Genomic DNA, 12,664 nt, shown 5'->3' with positions numbered 1-12,664 from the left:
TCTGGGATGTCATACTTAGTTTGAATAGGTCAAGCTGAAAGACAGTTGGATGGTTTCTATCATCTCATGCCGGTGAGAGAGAAGGGCAGGGTGATGGAAAGTTGATGTGTCCCATTTTATCAGCTGAAACTTCTGGAATAACCAAACTGTGTTCGCCTCAGTGTATCTAGTAAAACCGGTTTTTGGTGATTTGCAGGTAAAACAGAAAACAGGGCTTTATCAGGTTGATGTTTTTTGGGTTCCAAGTATTATTTATCTGGTATTTTCTGAAGTGCCACATTTTACATTGATATACCTTTACATTTAAAATACTCTATAAAACACTTTCCCTTTCCGATATCTGTTGAACATCTTACCAGCAAACAACCAACTCAGTGATTGCTGGGAAATGACACTCAGTGCTTTTATGATTCATTGTAAAAGGTGGAACCGTCTGTAAAGTTAAATAAACGTAGCTACAACGTTAGAATAGTGCTTAAATGTTAATGTTTAAATAATAAGAATCTATTAAAACGATGCAAATCTCACAGGGGGCATTTTCCTGCATTATAATGTATTTTATTGCGTGTCATCTTAAGGATCCATTTGATTCCTTTTTAATCGTACACCCTTGACATGCTGCTTGCGGACCTGTTTGCTCTGCACTCATCGTTCCTCCTCCACTGGTGTCTGATGAAAAAGGAACTGGTCCATTAACTCGTGTGCAAAGCGCCTTTAAGATATGTGAATCACAAGAAGTTGATATGACTCTGGCACAGTAGGCGGTCCAGGCAGTTTCATTTGAAGGTTTATTAGATTGTCTAACTTGCACATGCACATGCAGTGTAGTTGGAGTTTGCATGCTGAGCGCATTAGACAATGTAAAACAAATGAGTCTTCCTCCACAGTTTGACATGATCTGAATTTGTGCAAACTCTGAAGTATAAGCAGCCGCGCCTTAGGCAGGATGTGATCTGCTCATTTCCACTTTGAAATTCACACGCATAGACACCACGAGAAACACAAACACATCCATAAATGTTTTAATGCATTTTTGAGATATTTGACCTCTCTGTTGGAAAGACACAGACACAGTGTCCACCATACCTCTCTACCACTTTGGAGAAGATATATCTAAATGAAAGGGGTCAGCCCCCAAAGTGAAAGATAATAGAAAAGAAGTATAGGAGTTAGAGAGGAGAGAGTGCAGCTTGGGTGAGTGAAGAAAAGAGAATAGAAAGAAGCACGGCAGGCAGAGCGGTAGGACAGAAGTGCTTTAAGAAAATAATTTGCTCTCTTTAACTGCTGTAGAGAACAGGGAGTGCGAGAAGGATAGTGAGATATGGGGAGGAAGTGGAATGAAATGGTGACATGGCTGACGTTGTGTGCATGTTAGTGTGTATGTGTATCAAGTGGGGGCTTATTTCCCCATAGATCTCATTAAAGGCTTCAAGTCCCCCTGCACTTGGCCTGCAGCAAAAGGCCAGAGGGACAGAGAGAGAGAGATAGACAGAGAGAGAGAGACTCTTGTATAGATAGACAGAGCTGATGCAGAATGATGGAGGGAGAAGAAAGTGCAGGGAGAATAAGATAGAGATAGGCAGCGGAAGATAAAGAGCAGCATGGACAGAGAGAGTGGGCGCATGTGAGTGGGAAAGTGTGATCACAGCTTCAGGAGACAAGACCACATTTTTAGTCTGCATAATGAAAGAAAAACAGGAGAGAAACAGAAGGGCTGAAAGCTGCGTTAAGATTTTAATGTAAAACATATCAAGGTTTTAAGTTATATAAAAGCTGTGACATTGACATATTCATATTAACATACATGTGTTCATATGTTTCTTCTCTGTACTTCCCCACACCTCCACCACTTTCACCCAATAGCCCTAAAGACTTCACATATACAACATCAAATAAACAAAGCACACAACATCACCTCAATGACTAGTTTCATGTGCTACAGTTTTTTTTGGCTTGTTCTATTAATGTTTTGTCTTGCAAAAAATTGTAACATTTAGGGCAGTAATAGATGACAAGCATCCCAGTTATTTTTGTGTTTTCACAGTGTCCTTGTTCATTTTTGCGCATGAAGTGGAAGAAGATATTTTACATAGTTGCAAAGACATTATACCACAGTGTAAAAATACCAGTAAACGTTTTCCACTCAAAACACTCAAAACTCTATTGACAATTAATGTATTTCTAAATGGTGTGTTGTGTTATCTGTATTGTATTAAACATTACACAACAGAGCTGCTGTTGTTGCAAAAGCCAAAGACACACTTTCACTGAGGTGGGCAATAAAGTCAATCTAATCTAATCTAATGTGGAAAGATGTGATACTGAAAGCACCCAGGGGAATGCTCTGAGTACACGGGTACATTTTATTTTGCAGAATCGGGAACACTGGGCTAATTTAAAGCCCATTTAAAGCTCATTTAAAAAACATTATCTGGGTCCAAAAAATCAGTCCCCATTCATTGTCTATGGACATAGTTAGATTTTGAATGTATTACTGAGTATTTTAACATTTTCATTGGTACTTTTGGGAGCACATTTTTTATTTTTGTTGTACTAGCTGACAGAACCTGTTTTTTTGTAATCATATTGAGCTCTAATCATCCAGAATGCTAGCATGAATAAGTACAAATGAAGAACAGCATCTTGGCATTTTTCTTTTTCATAATCTGACACCAAGACATATATCTTCAAATCGCTTTTACAAACTAACAACTCCAGCATCCATTTAGTCTTACCAAGAAGCTCTCTCACCACTAGAGGGCGCCACAAACACTCAACTGCAAGTGCACCATTTGAGGTTTAGAACAAGTGAACTATGACCATAGGTAGCTATGAAATGTATTGCAATATAATAAAAGTACAATTTACAGGCTGTACTATTGCATTTCTAACAGTACAGCGAAACAGTTTTGAATGCCTTGTAGGAATGAGGAAATTGTGATGAGCCTTAATTAGCTGGCCGGTTAGAAACTGTACAATCAATTACATTCTTGGAAGCAGATCAATAAGCAGCGTGGCTGCCTCAGTGAAATCTGCAACTATCTGAAGGTTTTTAGGTTCAAAGCAAAGCTATAGCACATATTTTAATCTCCATTGTTCTATTATAATTGTCATTGCTTTTTATTGTTCAAGTTAACTATGGGAATATTACTCCTGCACAATAACTGAATCATAATCCTTATTATCATTTATCATTTATTCTAGCTGGCATCCTTTTTTGGGACTGTAATTGTAGTGGGTATGATTGTGGTGTGTGTGTGAAAAACAAATCTAATATAAAAGTAGACACACCCTTTTATCCTCTTTCCCGCTCATACGCTAGACATTTCCCTCCCTTTTACTGCTCTCTTTTGCTTTACACACACACACACACACACACACACACACACACACACACACACACACACACACACACACACACACACCACACACACACACACACACACACACCACACACACACACACACACACACACACACACACACACACTAATGCACACACACAAACACATGCACAGCCTCCCAGTACCCCATCTCCAAGGGAACACAGTGATGTCTCTATGGCAACAAGCAGCTTGCTCCACTAATGAACCGGTTGCCGTGGCTACAAGGTTGGCTGTGCGAGAACGGAGTTACTGAATAAAATAGAAGGAGAAAATGTAATATTACTTCTACTCTGTTGGAAAAAAAAACCTTATGCAGAGGAAAGGACAGCCACACACACACACACACACACACACACACACACACACACACACACACACACACACACACGTTTGTTGGCTATGTGAGAGATTAAGATGAGTGACAGTTACTGAGAGAACGCTCTGGGTTAGAAGCTGTATATCTGAGAAGAGAGCCAATGCCGTGATGCAGTAGGAGGCAGGGATCCTTGCATCTGTACTCTGCATGCATGGGCCAATCATCCTGCTGTAGCCTCAAGGTCAGAGACTTCACTCTGGGCAAGGAGAGGGAGTGAGCGATGGAGAGAAAGAAGGAGAGAGAGTGGTGCCAAAAACCTTCTGTCAGCCATCTGTGTAGTGAGTTACATCCCACTTTGCTGACTGAGCCTCTAAGCTGTTATGCATTTGGCCATTCACGACCCCACCGAAGACACTAAAGCTGCACAAAACTGCAATTCATGTACTCTCTGTTGACCGAGGTCACTGGGAATCACCCACTTCATTCTGGGCCTGTCTCCCCCTGCTGGATCACCGGGGGAACAGCCTCAGTGTGCTGCAGTCAGGCTGGAGCATCCCTTGCCACAAGATTGTCTTGTAGACAGTAGTGACATCTACAAGGGGACCTTAATGAGTTTTAGGGGTAACGAGATTAAAACGTAGGTAAACTGATCAATGCATTTTGCCATTGTAGTTTGTCAAGGTAGAGTTTTAAACATAAACATTATACAAAGTCGTGTTTTTGAAAAACAACTGAGGAGCCCCATTTAGGCAGTGTTTTCCGTAAATAACTACTTTAAGACAAATAATAAGCTTTATTTCCCTTTGCACCAAAGCTCTAGTTCGTGAAATGTGGTTCATTCTGCAACAGTTAATTCAAAACATCCTAATTTTAGCATCTTTGCATTAGTAACAGTTCATTTGTCAAAGCACAGATGGTTTGGCCACCAACACATTACAGATCAGTTCACCCGTATGAGGCAGATTGCAGCCAAGTTAAATAGTTCTTAAAACTCGGTTTCACTCACTCACTTTTAAAGTGACTATTAATAACTCGTCATTGACTTCCCTTTTTCTGCCCTTTATATTTGTAACCTTGTTCAATGCTGTCAAATGAAATGTTAATCTCTTGTTAACCCCAATATTTTTCTCAGATTCATCACATGGTAAGATTTTGATTAATGAAATCATTTTTATGTCTTTACATTTAGAGTTTACCAAATAACCAATGTAAATGAAAACTTAAAGCTGACCTACGTCTCCCTCTGTCTCTCCTGCAGAAATGTTTGCGCTTTAACCCAGAGGCCACGGTGTGGAAGGCCAAGCAGCAGGTGCTGTGCTCCCTGACCGAATCTCTGCGGGACGTCCTGAACTATGGTCTGTTCCAGCCCGCCACTGATGGTCATGATGCCAAATTCCTGGAGGAGGAGAGGCTGCTCAGAGAGTACCCACAGTCCTTTGAAAAAGGGGTACCATATTTAGAGGTAATATTCCAGTCCTCCATTGACACATTATTACACAATAGAGAAGAGATGTAGCTTGCATGTCCTCAGGATGTCACTGTTTTTCAATAACGAATGATCAAAATCTGAATCTAATGTAATCTTAAAAAGTTTAGATACATGTCAGATAAATGTCAACTTTCTTTTAAATAATTATGGTGTCGTTGGAAGGAGCAATAGAATTCCAAAAAATACTTTTGTAAAGGAATACTTGGGACCATGTTTACTGTACAGCTTTTTCTATTTTACGTCAAGATTCAAGATGAACTACACCTACTGTAAATGCTCCTTGTGACATTTTATGTATGGCAAAGCAGACAAGGCTTTGCTCTATAATACATCTGTAGACCCATTTAGTAAATCTAGGCCAAAAGCTAAGAGAATTAAGGACAAACGCCCTCGGAGTAAGGCTTCACTTTTCTTCTTCTCTCTTGTGTTTAGTTTCGATACAAGACCAGGGTGTACAAACAGACCAATCTGGATGAGAAGCAACTAGCCAAACTGCACACCAAGGTATGAAATCCATGTATGAAATGCCCCGAGGGTAAATCCCTGAAGGGTTTCAGCTGCACGTTTTAAATCAATACTATACAGTATGCATGTCACTGCATTAACAATATTTAAAATACTCTCTCTGCATGCAGGCTAGTCTGAAGAAATTCATGGATTATATCCAAACCAGCGCTGTGGACAAGATGACGAAGTTCTTAGACAAAGGCCTCGATCCCAACTATCAGGACCCTGACACCGGCGGTAAGGAGTGCCTCAGAGCCTGAGGATTTGTTTCATCCACAGCGTCATCATTTTATCTATTATCATACATTCATAGCAATTACAGACTGCAGTTGTATGTGCTTGAGAAATAAATTAGAAAGAAAAAATGATGTTAAAGTCAAAGAGAGCCATATAAACTGTACATATGCCCATCTACACACAATTATATTGCAAAATCTAATCCCTTATATGTCTCTCTATATTTACTGAACTGTTCTTTCTTTCCATCAAACATATAAACGTGTATCTGAGGTTTAACATCCATTATTGGTTAATCATTTTCTCTCAGATATATTAGCAGCTTTTTGAACTGGAGCTCTGCCCATCTCCCCCTCGTTATTTCTGCGCTAAGCTCTCTTTGTTGGCCTAACACTTTGTCAAGGATCTGGGCCAGTGTTGTTCACAATTGTGTGTCTTTTCTCAGATCCCGGCAGTGCTTGGGGGGCGCAGCAGACTGCTCTTTTACAGTTTGGGTGTGCTCTGCTGTGTCATTCCAGCAGCTGTGGGAGCAAAGTGTCACAACACAAACACAGGCTGTCATCATGGGTGTGAAACACATTTCCATTTCAGAACACCAGGGGGCAATCGACAACCCTGATGAAGTCCCCTCAATAACATACTCACATCATCAGACCCACACACCTTACACATTAAAATGGGATATTGCTAAACTGGACATTAGGGTTACATTTTTGCTTCTATGCTTTTCTATGCTACATTTGAATGATACCATCCAAAATTGACAGAGCCAAGGGTAACTGTAACAGAATTAATGGTAACACTTTATATTAAGGTACACAAATTGACCACCAACTAGTTTATGTGTTATGCTATGTTATGTTATGCTATGCATGAAATTCTTTATTATTCCGCCGGGTTATTTTGCACCTCTTCTTCTCCCACATTCCACATCGCAGAAACTCTGTTCAAACATCAAAATGTTCAGCTCGGTCGGCAATTGATGGCTATTCATTTTTGTATTCATAACTTTCATAATTCCAGAGATACATCCCATAATTCATCAAATGTTTAACATGGAAGTCAATGGAGAAACTCTTCACACTTGAACAATCTTCATGCAACTTCAACTGCTAACTGCTCCTTCATACTTTCACTCAGAAACCTCATTCCAACTTTAAAATGTTACACATCTTTCTGACATTATTCGTCTAACACAACTTTTGAATCTGATTCGTACTTTTAGAGATATTAAACATTGTTCAGACCTTGGTAAAGAGGCCTTCTTCAGATTTTAGAGTGCGTGATGTCACAGCTAGAGTGGAGGACAGATTTAATTTTGCCTTCATGTTTTCTTTTAAACCTGCCATAATTCCCAAACCCTACATTCCTGAGAAATAATTTTTCATGAGAAACGTAGGAAAACATCTCGTAGCTTGAAAAATAAAAATAAATTAAGCAAAATAATTAAACAAAATGCCTCTTGAGTGCATGAAGTGACAAAAACGTTCAACATGTCTCCATTAAACTCCATTGTAAATTCAGCCTCATCTTTCCCCACCACAGCAGCCGCACACCTTTAGTTAATCTGCCAAAAAGGCCACATTATTAACCCGAAAGTACACAAAAAGTACACTTCAGATTCTCAAGTTCCTTGACATGCTTCACGCTTTGAAACTTCACCGATATCTGTTACGGTTCTTCAACAAAACGTTCACATGTAAGAGGTTTATCTCTCATTCAGAACAATGCAAATGCTCTCCTTTTACTGATTACTGCACATCACCATGGAAACCTTTGATCTCTGGACACGTCGTTTGCTCAAATATAAACACCTGTGTCATGGTACACGATGATGTCATAACTCCAACTGACATGCTCAGAGCAGCAGACTTCAGATAATGGTTAACACAGCTCTACGTCAATTATGGGGTGTCATCCTATGCCGTTGTTCCATGGAAACGCATCCTTCGCCATAAAACAAGATGTCGCTGTAACTCCAATGGACACGGTCCGATCGTCCCCCAAACTTCGCTTGTATATTTCCGGCCCATGCCTCAACAGCTCTACACCAAATCTGAGATCTCACCATATGCTGTTGCCATGGAAACGCATCCCTCGCCATAAAACACGATGTTGTCGTGATACCTATGCAAATGGTCTAAAACAGCACCAGACTTCAGATGACAGTTAATGGTCCGGCCCTCAACAGCTCTATGTCAATTATGGGGTGTCATCATATGCCGTTTCCATGGAAACGCATCCCTCGCCATGAAACACGATGTCGCTGTAACTCCAATGGACACTGTCCGATCGTCCCCAAACTTCGCTTGTATATCACCGGCCCATGCTTCAACAGCTCTATGCCAAATCTGAGATCTCACCATGGGAAACGCATCCCTCGCCAAAAAACACGATGTTGTCGTAACTGATATGAAAATGGTCAAAACACCACCAGACTTCAGATGACAGTTAATGGTCCAGCCCTCAACATGTCTATGTGCCATTAGTGAGTTTTCCTCAAAAGCTGTTGCCATGGCAATAAAACACGATATTACTATAACATGAAAATTGTCAAAAAGTGCTAAAACTTCACGTGTGCTAACAGTCCAGCCGTGAAGACATCTACGGGACAGTTTTGAGATTTCTTCAAATGCCGTTGCCATGGCAACACATGCTCGCCATCAAACACGGTTTTCTCATAACTTCAGTGAAAATGCTCCAAACAGCCCAAAACTTCACAGGTTTGGTAACGATGCAGCCATCAACATATCTAAGTGTATTATGGGGTGTCATCAAATACCGTTTCCATGGCGACAGATCATTCACCATCAAGTTAGTTTAATAGTTTGCAGTTCAAATATTCTGCTGCTTTTCCATGCCATTTTACTTTCCTTTCTTCTCTCATCACACATTCAAGCCCCCAGTGTTCATGTATCATTTCAATCTAAATTCTTCACTTTCTTCTTACACATTATATTTCAGCATAGCAATTCAGCGTCAGCTTTTCAGCATAAAGCATTCCCACTAGCAATTTCTTCAGGAATTGCATTCTCTAGTTGTTAATTAACATGCATATTAGCAGTATATTGGCTCTTTATTAGTCATTATAAAACACTTATTAATGCCTTATTCTACATGACCGTATTCTACAAGTAGTAGGCCATTAGTTGAGAGTTTCTCCTCAATAACCCTCTAATTAGTGCTTATGTATTGTAAGGAAGTTGTTGTAGGCTACATGAGTTTTGGTCTTAATATGCTCTGCTCAATATGGGCCTAATAAGGCAGTAGTACCACAAGAATAGTAATTCTCCCATAATGACACTTAACAAATATGGTATTCTTATGTAACAAGAAATGAAACTATAAGTGTTAAATGTGGTATTTATATCTAAGAATATGTTTTGGGGTATTGACAGTTCAGCTACACTCACCTGTATATTTGTTATTTGCACATTTATATATGTGTAACATTTGTACGGAAGGTTAGAGAGGAAACTGGGTACAGGAAGTAGGAGAAAGTGAACTGGCAGACAGTAGACTGCTACTAACTTTCTCTATGCAACCTGAAGAGTAAAAGGGTCAAGTCCGTCAGAAAGCAATGACTGTAAGTGTAAGCGTAAGCCTAACACTTACACTGTAAGGATTAGTAACACGTATTGTGTTTATGTGATGACATTTGAAGATGTTTTAAACACAATGAGAAAATGCGTTGGGTTAGCATTCGCGCTAGCGTTAGCATACATGGTAGCGTTAGCCATACTAGCCTGTACAGTCTACATTAGGGTGACCAGATGTCCCCGTTTTCCGGGGACAGTCCCCGTTTTTATTGGCTTGTCCCCGGTTGAAACTGTCCCCGGAAATGTCCCCGTTTTTTAATATACGTTAAAATCACATAGCAAGGTGAAATAAAACGTTTCATGTCATGAAACAATGGGTAAACAGAGTATAGGCCTACTGCTCATTATTCTCATCCAATCATGGACATGTAAAGCTGCTACCAATATTAGTAATATATTGTAAGATAAATGATAGCACATCAGTGGAAACAAAACTACTCTATTTTGTTGAACTCAAAGGAGAAACAGCATAGGAAATTGCAGCTGAGGTCCTGGTGGTTATCCAAAAATTCAACAAACAGTTTGATCTCTTTGTCCCAGTGTGTCTGACAGTTGTGTCTCTCTGTTGAAGTGTCTTTGATAGTATGTAATTTTGCTAGTGTTACTTGTCTGTTGTCTCTATATCTTGTACATTTTAATTATCAAATACACTTGAGGCTATAACCTATGTAGTTTGAAAATGTTTTGTTATTAACTATGAAACACTCAATAAGTGAGTTAATACTTTACTCTAACTTCACTTACCATGGTATTGAAATCAGATTTTCTGAAAGGTTTCATTAATTAGTTAGTTAGTTAGTTACCATTTATAGTAATTAGTTAGTACACATCAGTTTATTACAGCAGTTAAAATGTTCGAATTACATTGAACCAGAATTGTCCCCCCTTTTTCTTTAGCAGTAAAGAAAATTGGATATGTTAATGATATATTGACTGCAAAACTCAAAATGTTAATGATATATTGACTGCAAAACTCAAAATGTTAATGATATATTGACTGCAAAACTCAAAATGTCCCCGGTTTTAATTTTGAAAATCTGGTCACCTTAGCCTACATGCTTATTGCACAGCTAGCATTAGCTATATTTACCTTGTTTACACTTAGAGGTCCTATGTGTTAATCTGTGTATGTTACACTTGCATGTATGAGATCATTAAGTGCCTTGTAACTTCTTTTTTTATAGTTTCACTCCGTTTGAATGTCAGTGGACTGCAAATAAGTCAATAAAGTAGCATGGCTGCTCATTCCCTGGCTCTCAAAAGAGTTTGGCTGGCTGTGTAATCTATGTTCACACAGACAGTACAACACATAGAGAGAACAGTACACCTATTGTGTAAGTACGTACAAGCAGGTCACACAGTATGATCACAAATACATAACATCTGTTAAAAATCTGTTTTTATTAAAAAGTACAGGCTGCATATGTGTTCTCAGCCTTGGAGAAACATGACATGTTTTGGTACATGTTTCTGAAATGTTGTGGTTTAATAAAACAGATATTTCAACGTGTGCCTAATTTGTTCATGTACTGTTGAGGTTAATTTCAGTAGTTGTGTGCTTCCCTTTAAACTGTGGGTTTTCTCCGGAAGTTTTTCCTTGTACGATGTGAGGGTCTAAGGACAGAGGGTGTCGTATTGTCATACTGATATTCTGTACAAACTGTGAAGTCCACTGAGACAAATGTAACATTTGTGATATTGGGCTATATAAATAAACATTGATTGATTGATATAATGTATTTGCAAAGTGTGAAGAGGAGGCAACTTTAGAATAGGGAACCTGTTCAGTTCCATTCGAGTCAAACTACTAGCGTATTGGTTATGAACAAGACTTCACTTTAAAATAGGGAACATATTCTTAAATAGAAATACCTAATTAGAGTCAAACTACTAGCTTATTTGTTATGAACAAGACTTCACTTTAAAATAGGGAATATGTTCTTAGATATAAATACCTAATTTAGACACAATTAACACTTGTAGTTTCATGTCTTGTTACATAAGAATAGATCATACTTGTTAAGTGTTATTATGGGAGAATTACTATTCGTGTGGTACTACTGCCTTATTAGGCCCATATTGAGCAGAGCATATTAAGACCAAAACTCATGTACAACAACTTCCTTATTTGCAATAAATAAGCACTAATTAGAGGGTTATTGTGGAAAAACTCAACTAATGGCCTATTGCTTGTAGAATACGGTCATGTAGAATAAGGCATTAATAAGTGTTTTATAATGACTAATAAAGAGCCAATATACTGCTAATATGCATGTTAATTAACAACTAGTTGATGGTTAATTTGTGTACCTTAATATAAAGTGTTACCGAATTAATTAATGAAGTTATATTAACGTTTTTACCACAATGACCTTGCCTTAGAACAGTGAAGGTTTGCTATAAAACTCACTAAATCCATGTGTTCAACCTAAATCTAAATGTTGAAATGTTCTTCTTCATGATTTCAAGTGGAATCTCCTTCTTTCTTGACTTTCAGTTTGAATCAAAGTGTCCATTAACTATTAGGTCTATGGTATTAGGTTTTGGATTGGCAAAGAGACGATCAAAAGCATTTTTTTTACATGCAACCTGCCTGTCTCTGAAACATTTTCTTCATGTTTTACCACCCAGCAGAAGGCTCACACAGAGTTACCACGTTCAGCATGGCTCAGGTCCATCTCTGCCAGAGGAACTGTTTAGTAGGCAGCCGTCAAAACATTCGCCCCAAATGATTTGTACTTGAGCTCTCCAGAATCAGTTTGAGGATAAAAGCGCTCAGTCTTTGTCCTCTTTGCCAAAAACTCTTGTGTTGCCTGGCAGCCAATGCCCTGTACCCTTTTTTACTTTTTTGTGGGAACACTTTGATTGCTTTTATTCTTATAGGGGCCATTGTACCTTCTTCCTCAAGAAATTGAAGTATGTTAAGTGAAGTTAAAGTGTTGTGACACTGCACTGCTTTGTTTTGAAATCTTTGGAGCTCCATTTCATGTTAGCATAATTGGCAAAGTATGATGTAGCAGGCATCAGTAAGAATAAATGCTTTGATATTGACTTTAAAGCTAATGTTGCTACCTGTAGGATAAAACCAATCTGGAGAGGTAATTCTTAGAAGAGCTTTTATTTTATATTAC

At 38.7% G+C, this 12,664-nt stretch overlaps 1 protein-coding gene across 6 annotated transcripts in view; it reads left to right on the top strand.

Moving 5' to 3' along the window:
- shank1 (SH3 and multiple ankyrin repeat domains 1) overlaps positions 1-12,664 on the top strand; it is an 87,035-nt gene that overhangs the window by 33,493 nt on the left and 40,878 nt on the right. For all 6 annotated transcript variants that reach the window (XM_034219639.1, XM_034219637.1, XM_034219636.1 and 3 more), the window contains 3 exons: positions 4,960-5,163; positions 5,623-5,694; positions 5,826-5,934. In XM_034219639.1, the coding sequence (XP_034075530.1) occupies positions 4,960-5,163; positions 5,623-5,694; positions 5,826-5,934 (385 nt within the window). The remainder of the gene's footprint in view (positions 1-4,959; positions 5,164-5,622; positions 5,695-5,825; positions 5,935-12,664) is intronic.

The sequence above is a fragment of the Gymnodraco acuticeps genome, unplaced genomic scaffold, assembly GCF_902827175.1.
Source record: "Gymnodraco acuticeps unplaced genomic scaffold, fGymAcu1.1, whole genome shotgun sequence".
Classification (NCBI taxonomy): Eukaryota; Metazoa; Chordata; class Actinopteri; order Perciformes; family Bathydraconidae; genus Gymnodraco; species Gymnodraco acuticeps.
Note: the sequence above shows the minus strand (reverse complement) of the source record. Positions and strands in the feature narration are given on the sequence as shown.